The sequence below is a fragment of the Lolium perenne genome, chromosome 3 (genome assembly GCF_019359855.2).
Source record: "Lolium perenne isolate Kyuss_39 chromosome 3, Kyuss_2.0, whole genome shotgun sequence".
Taxonomy (NCBI): domain Eukaryota; kingdom Viridiplantae; phylum Streptophyta; class Magnoliopsida; order Poales; family Poaceae; genus Lolium; species Lolium perenne.
The window spans coordinates 186,832,335-186,853,525 of record NC_067246.2 but is presented as its reverse complement, the minus strand read 5'-3'; the positions used below and the strand labels follow the sequence as shown (position 1 = coordinate 186,853,525).

The 21,191-nt window shown below is 43.3% G+C and overlaps 3 protein-coding genes across 3 annotated transcripts; 1 reads left to right on the top strand and 2 right to left on the bottom strand.

Moving 5' to 3' along the window:
- Nucleotides 1–488: 488 nt before the first annotated feature.
- LOC127342855 (uncharacterized) lies at nt 489–4,041 on the bottom strand. Its single transcript, XM_051368874.2, has 7 exons — nt 3,868–4,041; nt 2,876–3,041; nt 2,717–2,786; nt 2,529–2,634; nt 2,338–2,436; nt 2,100–2,222; nt 489–2,026 (listed from the first exon to the last, which is right to left on the bottom strand). The coding sequence occupies exons 2-7, from the start codon at nt 3,009–3,011 to the stop codon at nt 764–766; spliced, it is 1,797 nt and encodes a 598-aa protein (XP_051224834.1). The 5' UTR covers nt 3,012–3,041; nt 3,868–4,041; the 3' UTR covers nt 489–763.
- Nucleotides 4,042–4,116: 75 nt separating this feature from the next.
- Nucleotides 4,117–8,247, top strand: LOC127342857 (uncharacterized). Its single transcript, XM_051368876.2, has 4 exons — nt 4,117–4,316; nt 4,401–4,488; nt 7,675–7,803; nt 7,988–8,247. The coding sequence occupies exons 1-4, from the start codon at nt 4,174–4,176 to the stop codon at nt 8,090–8,092; spliced, it is 465 nt and encodes a 154-aa protein (XP_051224836.1). The 5' UTR covers nt 4,117–4,173; the 3' UTR covers nt 8,093–8,247.
- Nucleotides 8,248–8,295: 48 nt separating this feature from the next.
- Nucleotides 8,296–10,094, bottom strand: LOC127342856 (AAA-ATPase At3g50940). Its single transcript, XM_051368875.2, has 2 exons — nt 8,959–10,094; nt 8,296–8,865 (listed from the first exon to the last, which is right to left on the bottom strand). Exons 1-2 carry the CDS (start codon nt 9,946–9,948, stop codon nt 8,392–8,394), a joined length of 1,464 nt encoding a protein of 487 aa, XP_051224835.1. The 5' UTR covers nt 9,949–10,094; the 3' UTR covers nt 8,296–8,391.
- Between the last annotated feature and the right edge of the window lie 11,097 nt (nt 10,095–21,191).

Sequence of the window (21,191 nt, the reverse complement as noted above, 5' to 3'; positions counted from 1 at the left end):
TTATCCGCTTATCATTTGAAAGCAACCACACAAAAATTTGAATTCTGGGGGTATGTGGACATTCCAAACAGCTGGAGTGTGAGCTGAAACTATACCACCATCATTAACAAACCCATAAAAGGATTTCACAGTAAACACCCAAATGATGGAAGAGCCAAATTGGAGAATCATCACAATTAGTAAAAGAGACATTTTGAACCAAGGCAACCAGCTAAGTCATCTAGAGGATAAAGCAGGGCTAAGCAATCTCCGGAAAGGAAACATCAGATTTGTACCATCTTAAGCATCAGCAAGCGTGCATCACCACTCAGTAACAATCACATACAAAGCCCAAAACAGAATAGTGAGTGAGCAGTTGCCTAGCCAATATCCTCCCAAAAAAAGGACCCTCTTATCATTGCCCACTTGCCCATGTACCCAACTTTAGCAACAACTGTTGCCCACATTATTTGGAAATACTTTTGTACTCCTACTTACACACATGGGTGTGGGTGAAACAACGGAAGCAATACTACACAAGTGAGAAGATACCATTAACAAGACACTTGCAGTTCTCAGGTGTTACACACTGAAAACAATGTTACACTTCGCTTCCGGTTAGAATAAATGCTACCACAACAGGAATATTAAAACCACCATATTGTAGGGCAATATAAACATCAAAGCATGAGCTGGTAAGAACAGCAAAATTACTAGCGAGACATCTTCATCTTCAAAGGCTCTACACAATAGCATCCAAATAAATCATGTTTATTGGATGAAATTAAAGTCGAAGTTTTCCAGCCAACCGTCTCTTCATCAACGATAACCTTGATCTTGAAGGTTTCTTTTCACATTCATCTGCACTGTCTTCGCTATCTGAAACAACATTCTCCTTCGGTGTTGCTTTTTCTTTGATGGAACAACTGCTTTGGCGGGCATTTTTCTGTGAATGAAGAAGGCCTGGTTCAATGATTTGGCATTCGTCTGTGCTATCATCACTGTCTAAAACAACATCATTCTGTTTGAAGGGACAATAGCTTTGGCTTACACTTTTCTGTGAATCAACAAAGCCTTGGCCCCTGGTTTGGCTTTGGCTTATGGGGACTGGAGCTGACAATGGCAGTTCACTGGGCTTCCTATTATCATGGGAACGATCAGGTTGCGTATATCCCTTGTCACTGCTCATGTCCATCTCAGGCGGCTCAGATTTCAGTGACAGCCTCTTACTTAGTAAGCTTGGCTTCTTTCGGCCTTGATTGCATTCTTTATTTGGTACTGAGTCGGTACTTGGAAGTACATGTTCAGTACGAGAATTTTGTTGAATCAGATTAGTACATCCAACAGAATTTTGCCTTGAAACATCCGAGGATCTTCTCTGCAGATTACTGAAACCTGACAGCGAAGGAAGATGATCTGGAGCCATATTGTCCTTCTGACCATTGCTCTTGCTTCCAAGCTTTGCCAGTTTCAGTGGCATCTTCTGACCAAGTGACCTAACATTTGCTCCATTGCCTTCTGATGGTTTACACACACTATCTGATGATCCACCAACGCTCTTTGCCACACTTTCCACTAAAAAATCATCCGAAGATCGTGTGACATAATCTTTAGTACCGGATGCTGATACTGAACGATCGTAAGAGAACTTATCTTCCACACTGCCACTACTCCTTTGGTTAGGAGCCTCTGATGTAACAGGCAGTCTCTGCTCATGTAACTGCAGGTTCGTTCTATTTGCTTGGTATCCTTTCTTTGAAGTCACTCCACTATCTGCACTGACAGACATACTTCTGGAAGTAGGATTTTGTTTGACAGAAACATCGGCCAAGCATGTAGACGGAACAGTGGATATTGCTGTCGATCGTGAGTGGTCTGCCACTTCATCCTGCTTACGAGTGGTAGCATTCTCTTCAGATCCTTCTGATTTTAGCGATAACTTTTTACCCAGTAACCGCATCTTCTTTCGACTCCCTTCACAATCTTTATTAGATGCTTCCACCAAAGATTGCAGGTTCTGTGTTTCCTCCATTTGTGTGTTCTGTGCCTATCAGAATACACATTAAGCTCATGACAAGACCGCAGTAAAATAGGAACTGAAATTTTAGATGCTTGTTTACCGGAATTGAAGCATCCAAAGAGCTCCAGCCACTTGTGCCAACTACTGCAGGATTAGCATACTTCTCAGTCCATGATTGGGCATTTATGTCAAAAACTTGTCTGTTGTATTTGTACTCTCGACTCTGTCATAGAAAACAATATCATGGTTGAATTATGAAGAAAGAAAGATAGTTATTTCATGATAAGCTATTGCCACAGAAATGCACTTGTGTTTCCTTCCAAAAGGAAGTTGCTTACTATTTCAGCCATCAGCCCATCATCAGGATTTGGCTCATTTAGTAGCAAACCAATGCTTCTCAAAACAGTAGAAATGTTAATTGATGGTTGCCAGGCACCCTGCACATCAGTATTCATTATCCATTAAAAAAATTTGTTGGCATTTGGGACAATCTTCACGTGCAGGTTAATTTTCAATCATTATAAGTTACCTTCGGGGGTAAATTTAGAATATCAAGGCAAATGCGTCCTCCGTTGTCGATGTTGGGGTGATAGATGGGAGTAATGAAGGTCACATTGGGGGGTTGAAAAGGATATCTGCATCTCAGCGAAAGCGTGGGTATCAGAAATTTGTAGATCATAAAAGGGAAGAGGCTTAGTCTCCATCATCAAAACAAACCTTTCAGGAATCTGGATCTTCAGAATGAAAACTCCTTTTGAATATACGGTTCCCTCAGGCCCCTCAATCCCTTCCATTTCATGAGCAGGTAAGACGCATCATCAAATTAAGGAGAAAACAGATGGAATGGAAGGTTAGCTACAGTTTGGGGACTCGTACTGGTCTCGATGGTTGATAAAGATGACATGGCATTTTCGTCTTCAGGCAGATTGAGAGAGACCCCAGGGGGTGGATCACTCAGCAGAAGCTTAATCTCTTTCTGCATTCTGAGGCTGAGCCTTGCAGCTTGAGCCATCTAGTTAGTTATTCAGGAGAAAACTCTAGCCTGCAGAAAAGGCACATTACCTTTAGATATCACCATACATTTGGAACATTTAGCCCAAACATGTCAAGACAAAAACAACAGCACGGATCATTTTGCACCATATTCGTGAGTCATAATATATAATGCAATCTCACATATCCTATCATTTAGGTATAAATTTGAAAAGCATCAGCGGCAGTGGCTTATCAATTTTGTTCTGCAAAAAAAGTTATGAACCTGGTATCGAGCACTTACTGTGTCAGGTAAGATCAAGCCATCGTAGATAAGAAATAAACAGTTAGTTTCGCAGGATTTCTGTAGAGGATGCAGAAGAGCTGCATTCCATTCATTACGAGGAGAAATTACAGACACCAGTCCAAGGTGTACACCCCTTAGAGCAGCCACAATGGGGCGCTCATGCATAGGCGCTAGGGATTAAATCCCATCCATTTTAGCTAATTCCCGGTGGTATTTTTGGCATCGGCGCAAAAAATTAGCGACCGGCGCTTGAAATTTCAGTGCAAAATAAGGATGCTAAGCTGCCTCCGCTTCCTTCCTGTAATAACTTCCGAGATAAGAGCCTCTCTAAGCGCTGCGCGCTGTGGATGCTCTTAAACGCCCGAGTAAACAACACCTACACAGCCACACATGCCAATACATAGAACCACCAACAGTCAATACGATCGGCAGGTGGACATGATCATACTATTCGGTGCTGGTGCAGGTCGCCAGCTCGTAGGCCCTCTCAGTCCTTGATGTTGGGTGCGGAATTAGGTCGAGCAGTTGTCGAGCGGCGGCGACACAGTAGAGAATGGAGGCACAGACTTAGGGCAGGCACAAGTCTTACCTGCTGCGTAAACAGCGATGAGCTCCGGCGGCTGGTAGGGCGCACGCGGTGGCGACGCCTCCTCGTCCTCCTCTTGATTACTTCGCCTCCCTCCTCCTCCTCGCTTGTGCCTGGCAATCGCGAGCTCCCGCTCCCGCGCTCTGGTTTCGAAGAGAGATTTGGAGGTGGGGGCGGGAAGGAAGGCGCGTCGCAGCGAAAACTAAACGGACGTGGAAAAACTTAAGTGGGCAGCGGGCCGTAACTGGGCCTCCATCGTACATCACGATTCTCAAAAAAAAAACACAGGATTCCTCAATCCACCGGCCGATGGAGACGACGGCTGCAGCCTACGGCTGCTCGGCGGCCGCGCCGCTGCCGTTTCCGGCCAGCTCCTTCGCCCGTCGCTCGCCCCCGTCCCGCGTTTCCGTCGCCTACCCCAACCCCAAGCCCAGGGCAGCGCCGGCTCCGGGGTACGCTCCGTGTACTAGCTTCTTCTCGTGTCGTATTCAGCTCGGCGGTGCCGGGGCTAATAAGCTTGCGTGCTCTCCCTGCAGCCTCAGGGTTTCTTATCGTCCTAGGAGACTGCATGTCTCTGCGTCCTCGGATGAGGTTGATCCGGATGCCTCGGCAGCGTCACCGGCGGTGAGCTCCCTCTCCCCTTCCTCCCTGCTTTCTATCCTTTCATGTTGAAAGCGATGGATTCTTCTGTGCTCGTGGTGGTTACTGATAAATGGAATTACTTAACCATGCTAGTTCTACTTCTAGTACCATTAAACGATTCTGAAATTGTGGGTTTGATTACGTGGCCAGGGAAATCATCAAGTAGTTAGCTGCTTAAAATACATATTCAGTTAACTAACTAGATGGCTCCCCGCTCGTTGCTGCGGGATATTAGCATGCCAAATACTTGATTGATGAGTACTCTTAGAGGACAATGAAATGATTTGATAAAAAAGAAAGGACAAACTAAGATATTTGCGAGCTCTTGCAAAGCGAAATGGCAAAATAAGAAGAAATTTTGTCAATGACAATTTTTTTAAGGTTGCATACTTAAGTTACTTTCATACTCAATTGCTAATTCTAGTTTGTTTTATCTTTAGCAAATTCGAAAAAAGAACAGATCTAAACAGGAAGCTTGTTAAACCGATGAAATGATTATGTTAGATCATTCATGTGATGTAGCATTTTTCGAACAAAAGAAGATATGATATGTTGTTAATATTAAAAATATGTTTACCTCCAGTGTCCATGCTAGCTACAGGGACCAAAACCCCCGTAGTCTTATTATTTCTGTGCCCACTTGTTGAAATCTGAAACAATGGAAGAGTGATTTGTTCATGTGTGCTTGACATTGATGAAAGAAACCCAACCTTTGCCTATCTGCCATCATGTACCACCATGTGTGAACTGAAACTAGGTTGCTGTTATGGAACATCTTAGATGCATGGTTCATGGACCATATCAACCCCGAGGAGCATAACTGTTTGGCAATGCAAGAACACACAATTACTTTATTACTCTTGCAATAGTCCAATTTGGTTCTTATACAAACACATGTACAAAAAAAGAGGAAGGAAACATGTAAATAAACTGCAAGGGATAACCGAATTTTACACATACATATCATTTATTGTGCATCATTTTTCGTATACATAGAGGTATTGCTACATTCTTTGGATATTATCTGCAACAAATCTGGTCACCATACATTAGCAGGAACAAAACTCTGGATATAATACACCTTGTAGCGTTTTCAGTAGATTTAAACTGGGAAAAAATATTGTGAAATTGCACTCTTTGCTAATGGTATATATCCATTGGACTTGGGAAAACAATGTCAGGTGACTATATTGTGGCACTAAAGTGAGGTTATTGGCCTAATTTGATATTCATCAACAACTTGAGGGATACAACGGAGAGGTTAAGCAATACCGAAACTACAGACCAAAGCTCGTCTTAACAAATTAGTTGCATGCATCTGAATGATCTGTATCAGTATGGATGGTTCAATATAAATCTGCAATGGTCACTGATTTAAGATCAAGCAGAATATCCATCAATAATATAAGTTACCTTCGGACTTCATAAACTAATAGGAATAAGGAATCAGGGAATTACAGAAAATCATGAATTAGAGATCATACTCACTAATTCTATTATATGGAATAGGGAGTATTTACCTTGCTGACTGCGGCATAGAGGTGCAATGCTACTATATGGCAGATCTGAGGCTTTTCAACGCTAAACAAACTTTATGAAGATTGCATCTACTGTACCTATGATGAAGACCACACCATAAATGATTAATATGGTGCTAGATAGATAGTAGTTGTAGTTGGGAATCTACCAGATCAATATGAATCATACACTTATTGTACTCCTATTTGGAAATTGCAAATTACAAACGACAACCCGAACTGAATTTATTATCATGGACTGCAGTAAATTTTCAAAATTCGTATTAAGTAGATAATCGAGCACAAGGATTTTTACCTGATTTATTTCCCCTGTAGTCTGGTTGGTTTTTCATCGAACACTTTCTCTACATAGATAAAAACCTGAACAAAGAAACATGAGGAGGATCACAGCTTTAGATTGGAAAATTGTTGCAGCTCCAGCTGTTGTGGCAGTTGCCGCACAAATAAAAAGAATGATTAAAAAACATAAATTCATTATGATGCAAGAACATCGATGTGTAGGTTGCTGTATTCGGTGCAGCTGAAAGAGAGAAGCGTCGTGGCTGGACAGGTATCGTGGTGTGGTGCAGCACTGATCACGGCTCATCAGCAATTCATATATAGAGAGGGGTAGAAGAATTCAAATAGAGCAGGAGATTAACAGGCGGCATGTGATGGAATGGGCCACTGAGTAGAGGAATGGACGTGGCGATTAATTGTTCAGTTTCCAATAGTACTTAGTATGTGGTACGACAGCACGGGAGTACTCCGTACTCATCCATGAATTAATATGTAGCTTGATTGGAGAAGATGAAGGGTAAATAGCTACTCGGGGGAAAAAATTAACGTGGATGGCTAACTGACGTGGACCAATTAGATGCTTGCTGATGTGTATAGCTTGCATGTAGAGAGAAATAGGGTAGTGGGGGGCTCTTATTTAGATATAAAAGATTACTAGGACTTTGGACTTGAAATACAAATCGCCGATAATTGCTTAATAACATAGATACATATAGCACCATCCATGTGCGCACATGGACATGGTATCAACTCACAAGTGGCAGCAGTTGTACGATACCTTGCAAAGCCACTACTTTGAATGATGGACCATGTACAGTTTGGTGTGTTTGTTTAGTCAACTACCTTTTGATATCAACTTTGAGGTCGTGAGATTATCAGAATAAGGTGTGGTTTGCCATCAGTCCTCTGTATGCACTGGTTCAATGCCTTTCTGTAAGAAAGATCGCTAGTTGAATACGTCTGTGCAATCCTTTTCCAGTCTTGTATCTAAGGTATTTTAAAGGATGGATTATGCCAGTCCCCACAGAACACTGACAGCTATGTGGCCTTCAAAAAATAACACAAAACATAGCTTTCAAATTTGGTAGGCTGAAAACCTGGTGATGTAAACATTCGTCTTTGTATCATATGTACGAAAACACACTTCTTGCCACACTAGTGCGAATAACTGGACAGAAATAACCCATGTGTCTCTATGGTGGATTGGTGGTTATGTCATTTTGAAATGCTGATAATTTTGATCAAATATTATTTTAGTAATTCACATATCATTGAAATTCAAGCACCGTGCTCTGATTCATCGGTACGCCAGAAAATTAAAACAACGTACATTTTTTATGTGATATTGCAGGAAGCAACTTTTGATATAAAGCTTCCTAGAAGAAGCTTGCTTGTTCAGTTTACATGTAATAAATGTGATGCAAGGACAAAACGTTTGATAAACAGGGTGGCCTATGAAAGAGGCACAGTTTTTCTTCAGGTAAATTGTTTAGTGCATTTATTTATTTGTGTCGTTCAGCCAGCAGCTTTCCTTATACAAGTACAAAACCTTATCTGCCTACTACATTCTCTTTTTTTGAATATGAGACAAGACCATGTCGATATGCTCATTTACTTTCTGAGATATAATGTACATTATTCTCTAATATGCATACCACACACAGTGCGCAGGGTGCCAGGTGTATCACAAGTTTGTTGACAATCTTGGTCTAATTGTTGAGTATGACCTAGGAGAAGAAAATGAGGTGAACACTTGTACTGAAGACTGAATTGTAATGTGTTATTAGAAGCAATGTCATGCAAGTTTGCTCTACAAACATTAGGTTTTAGTTTTCAGAGCATTGATTATTTGAACATTGTCGACTGCTTATATTGAACAGTATTGTGTGCATTGAAAAAGCAACAGATAACCAGTTCATAACCAGGCTTATATGCGCCCAGATAGTATCACAGCTCACAACAGCAGACTACCTTATTATTCCAAAAATGATCTCTTATTAAAGCAAAACGATACATTTTTGCTGGACGTTCCTGGCACTAATCGTATGATATTCACACTGTATACATATCACTCTTTGCTATCATCTTGATGAATTTGATTGTCTGGGGCATCACTTTTCATCGTCGTCTCTTTCTTTTGTTCTTGCTCGTTCAGTGCCTGGTCCACATTTTCTGCTTTGCCATCCTTGGCGCCATCCTTCTTTCTCTTGAGGAACTGGATAAGGCCTTCAAGTGCAATGTCTGTCTCTTCATTCCTCATAAGCACCTCCGCTACCTCGGCTGGAGTCACCATGACCTCCTTAATCAACTCTTCTATCTCTGGGTATGTGGCATGGTGATCTATAGAGTGGTAGTTGGAGGCCAGGATTCTAAACGACTCCGGGCAGCAGTAGCCCATGTGGATGTGCATGTCCATCCTGCCAGGGCGCAGAAGTGCAGGATCGAGCCTCTCCTTGTAGTTAGTTGTGAAGATAATTATTCTCTCCTCCCCGCTTGTTGACCAGAGCCCGTCGACGAAGTTGAGTAGCCCAGATAGCGTCACCTGTTGGAAATAACACACTGTCAGAATGGAAAGAAAGCTAGCGAAGCAAGAAATGCAATGGAATTATCATTTCTGGTGTTTATCTAATCTAACCTTGTCCTCTGAAGGGTTGGATTTGGTGCCCTCTTGACCTTCGTCCCGTTGCTGCAGCTCAACAGTACAGTCGATGTCCTCGATGACAAGAATTGAGCGATTGGTCATTCCGATGAGCAACCTCCGTAGCGTTGAGTTCCAGTTGACCTCAGTCAGCTCAAGATCATATACATCAAACTTGAGGTAATTGGCCATTGCCGCAATCATGCTGGACTTGCCAGTCCCAGGCGGGCCATAGAGCAGGTAGCCTCGTTTCCATGCCTTGCCGATCTTCTTGTAGTATTCCTTTCGCTTGACAAACCTCTCGAGATCATCCATGACGGACTGCTTGAGCTTGTGATCCATGGCAAGCGTGGTGAAGGTTGAGGGGTGGTGGAGATCGATGGCAAACCAGGACTCACCTTCGTTCATGTAGATCTTGAGCGTCCTGTTCTGGTCCTTGATTTTCTTGGCCATGGCGAGGATGTGAGGAAGGTAGGAGGTGAGGGCCTTGTCCTTGTGCTTCCTGTGGAAGCTCATCTCGAAGGAGCGGACCTCGAGCTTGAAGTTGCCGTTGCCGCCGCGGCCGTTGCCGTTGCTGCTGCTGGCGCCTGAGTTGTCCCGGCAGACGAGGCGCCACTTGAACTCGGTGCCCTCGTGGACGTCGGCCATCTCCTCGCCCTCCTCCATGCTGAACATCATGCTCTTGGTCTCGTCGACGCGGCTGACCCGGAGGCGCTGCATGTCGGTGTTGATCCGCGTGGCGAGGTATGCGCGCGCGGCGTCGTAGAGCTGGTTGTTGGTCCAGCCCTCCGTCTCCTCGATGATGATGGTGTGCTGGGAGGACATGTGCGAGCGAAGGTAGCCCATGCCGGAGAAGAGCAGGTCGCGCACCTCGTAGGGGACCAGCTCGTTGACGACGCCCCGCACCAGCATGGCCGACGCTGCGAGGGACGCCGCCGTGGTGACAGCCTTCTTGTACGACTCCATGGCCTTGTCGTAGGACGCCATGGCCGGCGGCGGCGGCGGCGGCGGCGAGCTCTCACTCCTCTGCTTTCTCTGTCACACTTTGCTTCGCGAGCAAGTGTTTAGAAAGTTCAACGTTGCAAGATCGTGCGTGCGTGCTGGTCGGTGTTGAATGGGGGCGTTTAGCTGGCGCACGGTTTTATAGGCACAGCTGGAAGTGGTTGGGTGAGTGGTGAGTCAGTCAAGCTAAAAAATAGTAGTACTGGTCAGATCGGTGCGTTGTCCAGGGAGGAGGCCTTGGCCAAAGTAGAAAAATGGCATCACGCTGCTTAGTGAGTTAGTGGGGAGTTTTTCTAAAGGCAGGGGCATGCATGTTCCTCTGGTGACCGTGCAAAACAAACGCCACAAATGGCTGGGGTTGGGTATTGAAAGCTCAAAGCAGAACCGACTAACTGGAAGCCTTGCTGGACGCCCACTTTCACAAGATGTTTAATTATGTGGTCTCTTTTTTTGCTTATTGGCTGGCTATTTCTTTTTCTGCTGGTGAGCATTCTTGTCCATGTTCAAATGGTCATGATGAATTGATGATGAAGAAACCATGTTGGGTGACCGTTTGGTAGGCTGAGCCAGAATCCTGCACCACTGGCGCAACGAGACGGGCGCCCCTACGCGTCGTGAACATGCCACATGTCACTTTTAGGCCCATCGTTTGGCAGCATGTGCTGCACCGACCCGAACACAAGTGCACATTGTTGCCTGGATACGGCGCTCCATCTTTATTCAGCCACATCACGTGTGTTTGGTTGCTATTTTGGACACCCTGGCAACAGCTTCTCCTCACCACATTTAAATATACATTTAAATATTGTGACTTTACCATCACATAACGGCACACAAACACGATCATAAGCGCGCACACCACAAAGTTATACACAACGAACAGAGTACTTAGTTCCTAATCTAGCGTCAGAGTGGTAAGACACGCGCCTAAACCTGGGGGCAGACTACCCAGGTCCAAAAGCATTGTTCAACAACCTCTACAGGCCAATATGACAGTGAGATATGCACAAAAGCAAGTGTTTAACAGCCTCCTAGAGACTAGCACAACTACATGATCAAACATAAACAGAGATAATGATGGAGCAGCAGCACCTTAACAACGAGGATCAGCATAAGGGCCCTCGCGGTGCCTCTTGCAACCGAAAATGCTGGAGCAGGATGTCTCCTTCTTGAAGACGTCGACCTTGAAGCCGTCAGCCTGAGGGGTGAAGACGATCGTGTCGTCGACGCGGAGCAAAAGCCTGTCGGAGAACTCGCTCCATCCCTTGATGAATCCGACGCGCTGGCCTTTCCACTGTAGCTGCACCTTCCACTCGCAACGCCGGCCCATGTACAAGCAGACTTTCAGTGGGGGGCATTGTTCTTGTGCTTGTACTTGGTGATCAGGAGCTGCTCCATGTACGAGGGCACGGAGGTCGTGGCTCTCCACCTGCACGAAGAACACCGGCAGAAGCTGCCTAGCAGCATGCCCCAAGTCAGCATGACGACCGGTGTCAACCCTGGTGCTATGATCTGGTGGTGAGCATCCATGAACGCTACGTTGGGATCACGCAGCTGCACACAGACGACCATGTTCCTTGCATCCAGTATGGGCCCTTCCGAGGACAGTTCCAGGAAGGGCCAGTACTGCAGATGCAATGAAAATGCAAAGAGTTAGCAATGCACAAATCACTATGAAGTCCATCATGGTGCTTAAGCTTGGCATTGCCAAGCACAAGCACTGTCATGGACAATGACAATGGCAATGCCAAGCTCAAACACAGGCATTATCATGGACTTGACATTGTGCCAATGCCAAGCACAAGCACAGTCAAGCCAATCATGGTGCTTGAGCTTGGCATTGCCAACTGTCATGAACTTGACATTGTCAAGTCCATGATGGTGCTTGAGCTTGGCATGGCAAGCAGAACCACTGTCAAGAACACGCATGCACATTGCCATGAACCCTATCTACATTCCTATCTACATTCACATCTACAATGTCATCATGTCGATCTAAACAAGCGGAGAAGGAGTCGGTTGAAGGTACTTACGATTGGGTGGAGCGACAGCGGCCCACTCTGAGGAGGAAGAGGACGCACATAGGCGCCGGTAGGTCCTTGAGGAGGTCGCACTCCAAATTTGGGTGGAGGAGGAGGCACAGCCGGAGCGTAGATCCTCCGAGACGGCGCTGGAGCCGCGGTCGAGAAGCGGGGCACCGAAGGTGCTGTCGACTGCCGATGAGCACGAGGTCGGCTGAACCCCGACGGCGGCGCGACGGGAGGCGCCCCATTGGGTGCAGGCGGATGCGGCATGATACGTCTCAAACGTATCTATAATTTCTTATGTTCCATGCTAGTTTTATGACAATACTCACATGTTTTATATACATTTTATATCGTTTTGATGCATTTTCCGGCACTAACCTATTAACAAGATGCCGAAGCGCCAGTTCCTGTTTTCTGCTGTTTTTGGTTTCAGAAATCCTACACAGGAAATATTCTCGGAATCGGATGAAACAAAAGCCCACGGTCTTATTTTCCACGGAGCCTTCCAGAAGTCCAAAGAGGAGACAAAGAGGGGCGTCGAGGCGGCCACACCCTAGGGGGGCGCGGCCCCACCCCTGGCCGTGCCGCCCTCTTGGGTGGGCCCCTCGAGCGTTCCCCTACTCTGCCCCTTCGCCTATATATTCTCTCCGTCGCGAAAACCCTATTACCGAGAGCCACGATACGAGAAAAGTTCCAGAGACGCCGCCAATCCCATCACGGGGGATTCAGGAGATCGCCTCCGGCACCCTGCCGGAGAGGGGAATCATCACCGGAGGACTCTGCATCATCATGCCCGCCTCCGGACTGATGCGTGAGTAGTTCATCCTTGGACTATGGGTCCATAGCAGTAGCTAGATGGTTGTGTTCTCCTCTTGTTCTATCATGTTTAGATCTTGTGAGCTGCCTATCATGATCAGGATCGTCTATTTGTAATGCTACATGTTGTGTTTGTTGGGATCCGATGAATATGGAATACTATGTCAAGTTGATTATTGATCTATCATATATGTGTTGTTTATGATCTTGCATGCTCTCCCTTGCTAGTAGAGGCTCTGGCCAAGTTGATACTTGTAACTCCAAGAGGGAGTATTTATGCTCGATAGTGGGTTCATACCTCCATTGAATGCAGGACGTGTGATGAAAGTTCTAAGGTTATGGATGTGTTGTTGCCACTAGGGATAAAACAACAATGCTTTGTCTAAGGATATTTGTATTGTTTACATTACGCACAGTACTTAATGCAATTGTCTGTTGTTTGCAACTTAATACTGGAAGGGGTGCGGATGCTAACCCGAAGGTGGACTTTTTAGGCATAGATGCATGCTGGTAGCGGTCTATGTTCTTTGTCGTAATGCCCTAAGTAAATCTCATATTAGTCATCATGATATGTATGTGCATTGCTATGCCCTCTTTATTTGCCAATCGCCCAACTGTAATTTGTTCACCCAACATGCTATTTATCTTATTGGAGAGACACCACTAGTGAACTGTGGACCCTGATAACGCGTGAAGCACACGTCCGTTGGGAACCCCAAGAGGAAGGTGTGATGCGTACAGCAGCAAGTTTTCCCTCAGCAAAAACCAAGGTTATCGAACCAGTAAGAGATGAAGGCCACGTGAAGGTTGTTGGTGGAGGAGTGTAGTGCGGCGCAACACCACGGATTCCGGCGCCAACGTGGAATCTGCACAACACAATCAAAATACTTTGCCCCAACTTAACAGTGAGGTTGTCAATCTCACCGGCTTGCTGTAAACAAAGGATTAAACGTATGGTGTGGAGAATGATGTTTGTTTGCAATGAGCAGCAGAGAACAATGATTGCAGTAGATTGTATTCAGATGTAAAAGAATGGACCGGGGTCCACAGTTCACCAGTGGTGTCACTCCAATAAGAAATAGCATGTTGGGTGAACAAATTACAGTTGGGCAATTGACAAATAGAGAGGGCATAACAATGCACATACATATCATGATGACTAATATGAGATTTACTTAGGGCATTACGACAAATTACATAGACCGCTATCCAGCATGCATCTATGCCTAAAAAGTCCACCTTCGGGTAAGCATCCACACCCCTTCCAGTATTAAGTTGCAAACAACAGACAATTGCATTAAGTATGGTGCGTAATGTAATCAACGCAAATATCCTTAGACAAAGCATTGATGTTTTATCCCTAGTGGCAACAGCACATCTACAACCTTAGAACTTTCTCACATGTCCTGCATTCAATGGAGGCATGAACCCACTATCGAGCATAAATACTCTCTCTTGGAGTCACAAGTATCAACTTGGCCAGAGCCTCTACTAGCAACGGAGAGCATGCAAGATCATAAACAACACATATATGATAGATTGATAATCAACTTGACATAGTATTCCATATTCATCGGATCCCAACAAACACAACATGTAGCATTACAAATAGAAGATCTTGATCATGATAGGCAGCTCACAAGATCTAACATGATAGCACAATGAGGAGAAGACAACCATCTAGCTACTGCTATGGACCCATAGTCCAAGGATGAACTACTCACACATCAGTCCGTAGGCGATCATGGTGATGTAGAGTCCTCCGGGTGATGATTCCCCTCTCCGACAGGCAGAAGGCGATCTCCTGAATCCCCCGAGATGGGATTGGCGGCGGCGTCTCTGGAACTTTTTCCGTATCGTGGCTCTCGGTAATAGGGTTTTCGCGACGGAGAGTATAAGTAGGCGGAAGGGCAGAGTCGGAGGAGGCACGGGGGCCCCACACCATAGGCCGGCGCGGGCCCCATGCTGGCCGCGCCGCCTTGTGGTGTCGGCGCACCGTGGCCCCACTTCGTATCCTCTTCGGTCTTCTGGAAGCTCCGTGGAAAAATAAGACCCTGGGCTTTCGTTTCGTCCAATTCCGAGAATATTTCCTGTGTAGGATTTCTGAAACCAAAAACAACACAAAACAGGAACTGGGGCTTCGGCATCTCGTTAATAGGTTAGTGCCGAAAAATGCGTATAGATATAAAGTGTGTATAAAACATGTGAGTATTGTCATAAAACTAGCATGGAACATAAGAAATTATAGATACGTTTGACATGTATCAAGCATCCCCAAGCTTAGTTCCTACCCGCCCTCGAGTAGGTAAACGATAACAAGGATAATTTCTGAAGTGACATGCTATCATAATCTTGATCAATACTATTGTAAAGCATATGAGATGAATGAAGTGATTCGAAGCAATGGTAAAGACAATGATTAAACAACCGAATCATATAGCAAAGACTTTTCATGAATAGTACTTTCAAGACAAGCATCAATAAGACTTGCATAGGAGTTAACTTATAAAGCAATAGATTCTTAGTAGAAAGTTTTGAAGCAACACAAAGGAAGATATAAGTTTCAGCAGTTGCTTTCAACTTCAACATGTATATCTCATGGATAATTGTCAACACAAAGTAATATGATGAATGCAAATAAGCAAGTATGTAGGAATCAATGCACACAGTTGACACAAGTGTTTGCTTCTAAGATAGAAAGAGGTAGATAAACTGACTCAACATAAAGTAAAAGAATGGCCCTTCGCAGAGGGAAGCATGGATTACTATTTTTGTGCTAGAGCTTTTATTTTAAAAATATAAAAACAATTTTTTCAATGGTAGTAATAATTCATATGTGTTATGCATAAGATATCCTATAAGTTGCAAGCCTCATGCATAGAATAGCAATAGTGCTCGCACCTTATCCTAATTAGCTTGGATTTACATGGGTTATCATTGCATTACATATGTTTCAACCAAGTGTCAGAAAGGGGTACCTCTATGCCACCTGTACAAAGGTCCAAGGAGATAGATCGCATTTGATTTCTCGTTTTTGATAGATCTCAACTAAGGACATTCATACCAGGACAACATAGAAAACAGATAATGGACTCCTGTTTAATGCATAAGCATTCAACAACAGATAATATTCTCATAAGAGATTGAGGATTAATGTCCAAACTGAAACTTCCACCATGATTCATGGCTTTAGTTAGCGGCCCAATGTTCTTCTCTAACAATATGCATACTCAAACCATTTGATCATGATAAATCACCCTTACTTCAGACAAGACAAACATGCATAGAAACTCACATGATATTCAACAAAGGTGTAATAGTTGATGGCGTCCCCAGAAACATGGTTACCGCTCAACAAGCAACTTATAAGAAATAAGATACATAAGCTACATATTCTTTACCACAATAGTTTTTAAAGCTATTTTCCCATGAGCTATATATTAGAAAGACAAAGAATGAAATTTTAAAGGTAGCACTCAAGCAATTTACTTTGGAATGGCAGAAAAATACCACGTAGTAGGTAGGTATGGTGGACACAAATGGCATAGGTTTTGGCTCAAGGATTTGGATGCACGAGAAGAATTCCCTCTCAGTACAAGGCTTTGGATAGCAAGGTTGTTTGAAGCAAACACAAAGATGAACCGGTACAACAAAACTTACATAAGAACATATTGCAAGCATTATAAAACTCTACACTGTCTTCCTTGTTGTTCAAACACTTCACCAGAAAATATCTAGACTTTAGAGAGACCAATCATGCAAACCAAATTTCAACAAGCTCTATGGTAGTTCTTCATTAATGGGTGCAAAGTACATGATGCAAGAGCTTAAACATGATCTATTTGAGCAAAACAATTGCCAAGTATCAAATTATTCAAGACCATATACCAATTACCACATGAAGCATTTTCTGTTTCCAACCAAATAACAATGAACGAAGCAGTTTTCAACCTTCGCCATGAACATTAAAAGTAAAGCTAAGAACACCAGTGTTCATATGAACGAGCGGAGCGTGTCTCTCTCCCACACAAAGAATGCTAGGATCCAATTTTATTCAAACAAAAACAAAAACAAAAACATACAGACGCTCCAAGTAAAGCACATAAGATGTGACGGAATAAAAATATAGTTTCACTAGAGGTGACCTGATAAGTTGTCGATGAAGAAGGGGATGCCTTGGGCATCCCCAAGCTTAGATGCTTGAGTCTTCTTGAAATATGCAGGGATGAACCACGGGGGCATCCCCAAGCTTAGACTTTTCACTCTTCTTGATCATATTGTATCATCCTCCTCTCTTGACCCTTGAAAACTTCCTCCACACCAAACTCAAAACGAACTCATTAGAGGGTTAGTGCATAATAAAAAATTCACATATTCAGAGGTGACACAATCATTCTTAACACTTCTGGACATTGCTCAAAGCTACTGAAAGTTAATGGAACAAAGAAATCCATTCAACATAGTAAAAGAGGCAATGTGAAATAAAAGGCAGAATCTGTCAAAACAGAACAGTCCGTAAAGACGAATTTTTTAGAGGCACTTAACATGCTCATATGAAAAATCTCAAATTGAATGAAAGTTGCGTACATATCTGAGGATCACTCATGAAAATTTGCAGATTTTTGTGAGTTACCTACAGAGAGACCTACTCAAATTCGTGACAGCAAGAAATCTGTTTCTGCGCAGAAATCCAAATCTAGTATCAACCTTACTATCAAAGACTTTACTTGGCACAACAATGCAATAAAATAAAGATAAGGAGAGGTTGCTACAGTAGTAATAACTTCCAACACTCAAATATAAAACAAAAGTGCAGAAGTAAAATAATGTGTTGTCTCCCATAAGCGCTTTTCTTTAACGCCTTTCAGCTAGGCGCAGAAAGTGTGAATCAAGTATTATCAAGAGATGAAGCATTAACATCATAATTTGTTCTAATAATAGAATCAAAAGGTAACTTCATTCTCTTTCTAGGGAAGTGTTCCATACCTTTCTTGCGAGAAAATTGATACTTAATATTCCCTTCCTTCATATCAATGATAGCACCAACAGTTCGAAGAAAAGGTCTTCCCAAAATAATGGGACAAGATGCATTGCTTTCAATATCCAAGACAACAAAATCAACGGGGACAAGGTTATTGTTAACCGTAATGTGAACATTATCAATCCTCCCCAAAGGTTTCTTTATAGAATTATCAGCAAGATTAACATCCAAATAACTGTTTTTCAATGGTGGCAAGTCAAGCATATTATAGAGTTTCTTAGGCATAACAGAAATACTTGCACCAAGATTACATAAAGCATTACAATCAAAATCATTGACCTTCATCTTAATGATGGGCTCCCAACCATCTTCCAACTTCCTAGGAATGGAAGTTTAAAGTTTTAATTTCTCTTCTCTAGGTTTAATGAGAGCATTTGTAATATGTTTTGTAAAGGCCAAATTTATAGCACTAGCATTAGGATTTCTAGCAAGTTTTTGCAAGAACTTAATAACTTCAGAGATATGACAATCATCAAAATCTAAACCATTATGATCTAAAGCAATGGGATCATTGTACCCAATATTTTGAAAAAAATTAGCAGTTTTATCACAAACAGTTTTAGCAGTTTTAGCAGTTTCAGGCAGTTTTGCACGCTTTGCATTAGGAGTAGAAACATTGCCAACACCAATTATTTTACCATTAATAGTAGGGGGTTTAGCAACATGTGAAGCATCAACATTACTAGTGGTGGTAATAGTCCAAACTTTAGCTACATTATTCTCTTTAGCAAAATTTTCCTCTTTTTCCCACCTAGCATGCAATTAAGCCATCAATCTAATATTTTCATTAATTCGAACTTGAATAGCGTTTGCTGTAGCAAATGACTTAATATCTTTAGTTTCATTAGGCATAACTTTCAATTTTAAAAGATCAACATCAGCAGCAAGACTATCAACCTTAGAAGCAAGAACATCAATTTTACCAAGCTTTTCTTCAACAGATTTATTAAAAGCAGTTTGTGTACTAATAAATTATTTAAGCATGGCTTCAAGACCAGAGGGTACACTCCTATTATTGTTGTAAGAATTACCATAAGAATTACCATAACCATTACCATTATTAGAAGGATATGGCCTATAGTTGTTACCAAAATTATTCCTATAAGCATTGTTGTTGAAATTGGTATTTTTAATGAAGTTCACATCAACATGCTCTTCTTGAGCAACCAATGAAGCTAAAGGAACATTATTAGGATCAACATTAGATCTACCATTAACAAGCATAGACATAATAACATCAATCTTATCACTCAAGGAGGAGGTTTCTGTTGGAGATATGCCCAAGAGGCAATAATAAAATGGTTATTATAATATATCTTTGTGTGTATGATAATGTTTACATACCATGCTATAATTGTATTAACCAAAACATTGATACATGTGTGTTATGTGAACAACAAGGAGTCCCTAGTAAGCCTCTTGTATAACTAGTTTGTTGATTAATAGATGATCATGGTTTCGTGATCATGAACATTGGATGTTATTAATAACAAGGTTATGTCATTAATGAATGATGTAATGGACACACCCAATTAAGCGTAGCATAAGATCACGTCATTAAGTTCATTTGCTATAAGCTTTCGATACATAGTTACCTAGGCCTTTCAACCATGAGATCATATAAATCACTTATACCGGAAGGGTAATTTGATTACATCAAACGTCACTGCGTAAATGGGTGGTTATAAAGGTGGGATTAGGTATTCAGAAAGTATGAGTTGAGGCATATGGATCAACAGTGGGATTTGTCCACCCCGATGACGGATAGATATACTCTGGGCCCTCTCGGTGGAATGTCGTCTAATTAGCTTGCAAGCATATGAATGGTTCATAAGAGACCACATACCACGGTACGAGTAAAGAGTACTTGTCAGGAGACGAGGTTTAACAAGGTATAGAGATACCGATGATCAAACCTCGGACAAGTAAAATATCGCGTGACAAAGGGAATCGGTATCGTATGTGAATGGTTCATTCGATCACTAAGTCATCGTTGAATATGTGGGAGCCATTATGGATCTCCAGATCCCGCTATTGGTTATTGATCAGAGAGAGGTCTCAACCATGTCTACATAGTTCGCGAACCGTAGGGTGACACACTTAAGGTTTGATGTCGTTTAAGTAGATATGGAATATGGAATGGAGTTCGAAGTTTTGTTCGGAGTCTCGGATGGGATCCAGGACATCACGAGGAGGTCTGGAATGGTCCGGAGAATAAGATTCATATATAGGAAGTCATATTCGAAGTTTGGAAATGATCCAGTGCATTTATGGCAGGTTCTAGAAAGTTCTAGAAAAGTCCGGAAGAAATCACCATGGAAAGTGGAGTCCCGGAGGGACTCCACCTTGCATGGCCAGCCAAACCCTAAGGGGAGGAGTCCCAGGTGGGCTCCACCATAGGTGGCCGGCCAACACCCCCAAGGAAGGGGTGGGAGCCCCACCTTGAGTGGGATTCCCACCTTGAGTAGGTTTCCCACCTATGGGAGGTTTTGTTGTTGGGGTCTTATTCGAAGACTTGGACTACAACTCTTGGGGATTTCCACCTATATAATGAGGAGGAGAGGGAGGGGGCAGCCCACTCTTGGCCGCACCACCTAGGGCTCCCCATGGCCGGCGCCCTACCCCCTCTCTCTCCCCAAACCCTAGCGCCCCTCCTCCACATACTACTCCCGCAGCGCATAGGCGAAGCCCTGCCGGAGTTCTCCACCACCACCACCACGCCGTCATGCTGCCGGGATTCCGAGGAGGATCTACTACTTCCGCTGCCCGCTGGAACGGGGAGGAGGACGTCGTCTTCATCAACACCGAACGTGTGACCGAGTACGGAGGTGCTGCCCGATTGTGGCACCGTCAAGATCTTCTACGCGCTTTTGAAAGCGGCAAGTGATCATCTTCTGCAACAACGAGATCTAATCTCGTAGGCTTTGGAAATCTTCAAGGGTTAGTCTCGTTCATCCCCTCGTTGCTCCCATCTTCTAGATTGCATCTTGGCTTGGATTGCGTTCTCGCGGTAGGAAATTTTTTGTTTTCTATGCTACGAATCCCATCAGTGGTATCAGAGCCGTGTCTATGCATAGATTGGTTGCATGAGTAGAACACAATTGTTTTGTGGGCATTGATGCTTTGTTGTCTTTAGTTCGTGTACTTTGCATCTTGCGGCATGGTGGGATGAAGCGGCTCGGGCTAACTTTACATGACCGCGTTCATGAGACTTGCTCCACGTTCGACATGCAACTTGTATTGCATAAGTGGCTTTGCGGGTGTCTGTCTCTCCCACCATAGTGAAGATTCAATTTACTCTTTCTATTGACAACACTAGTATCACCGTTGTGGTTCATGTTCGT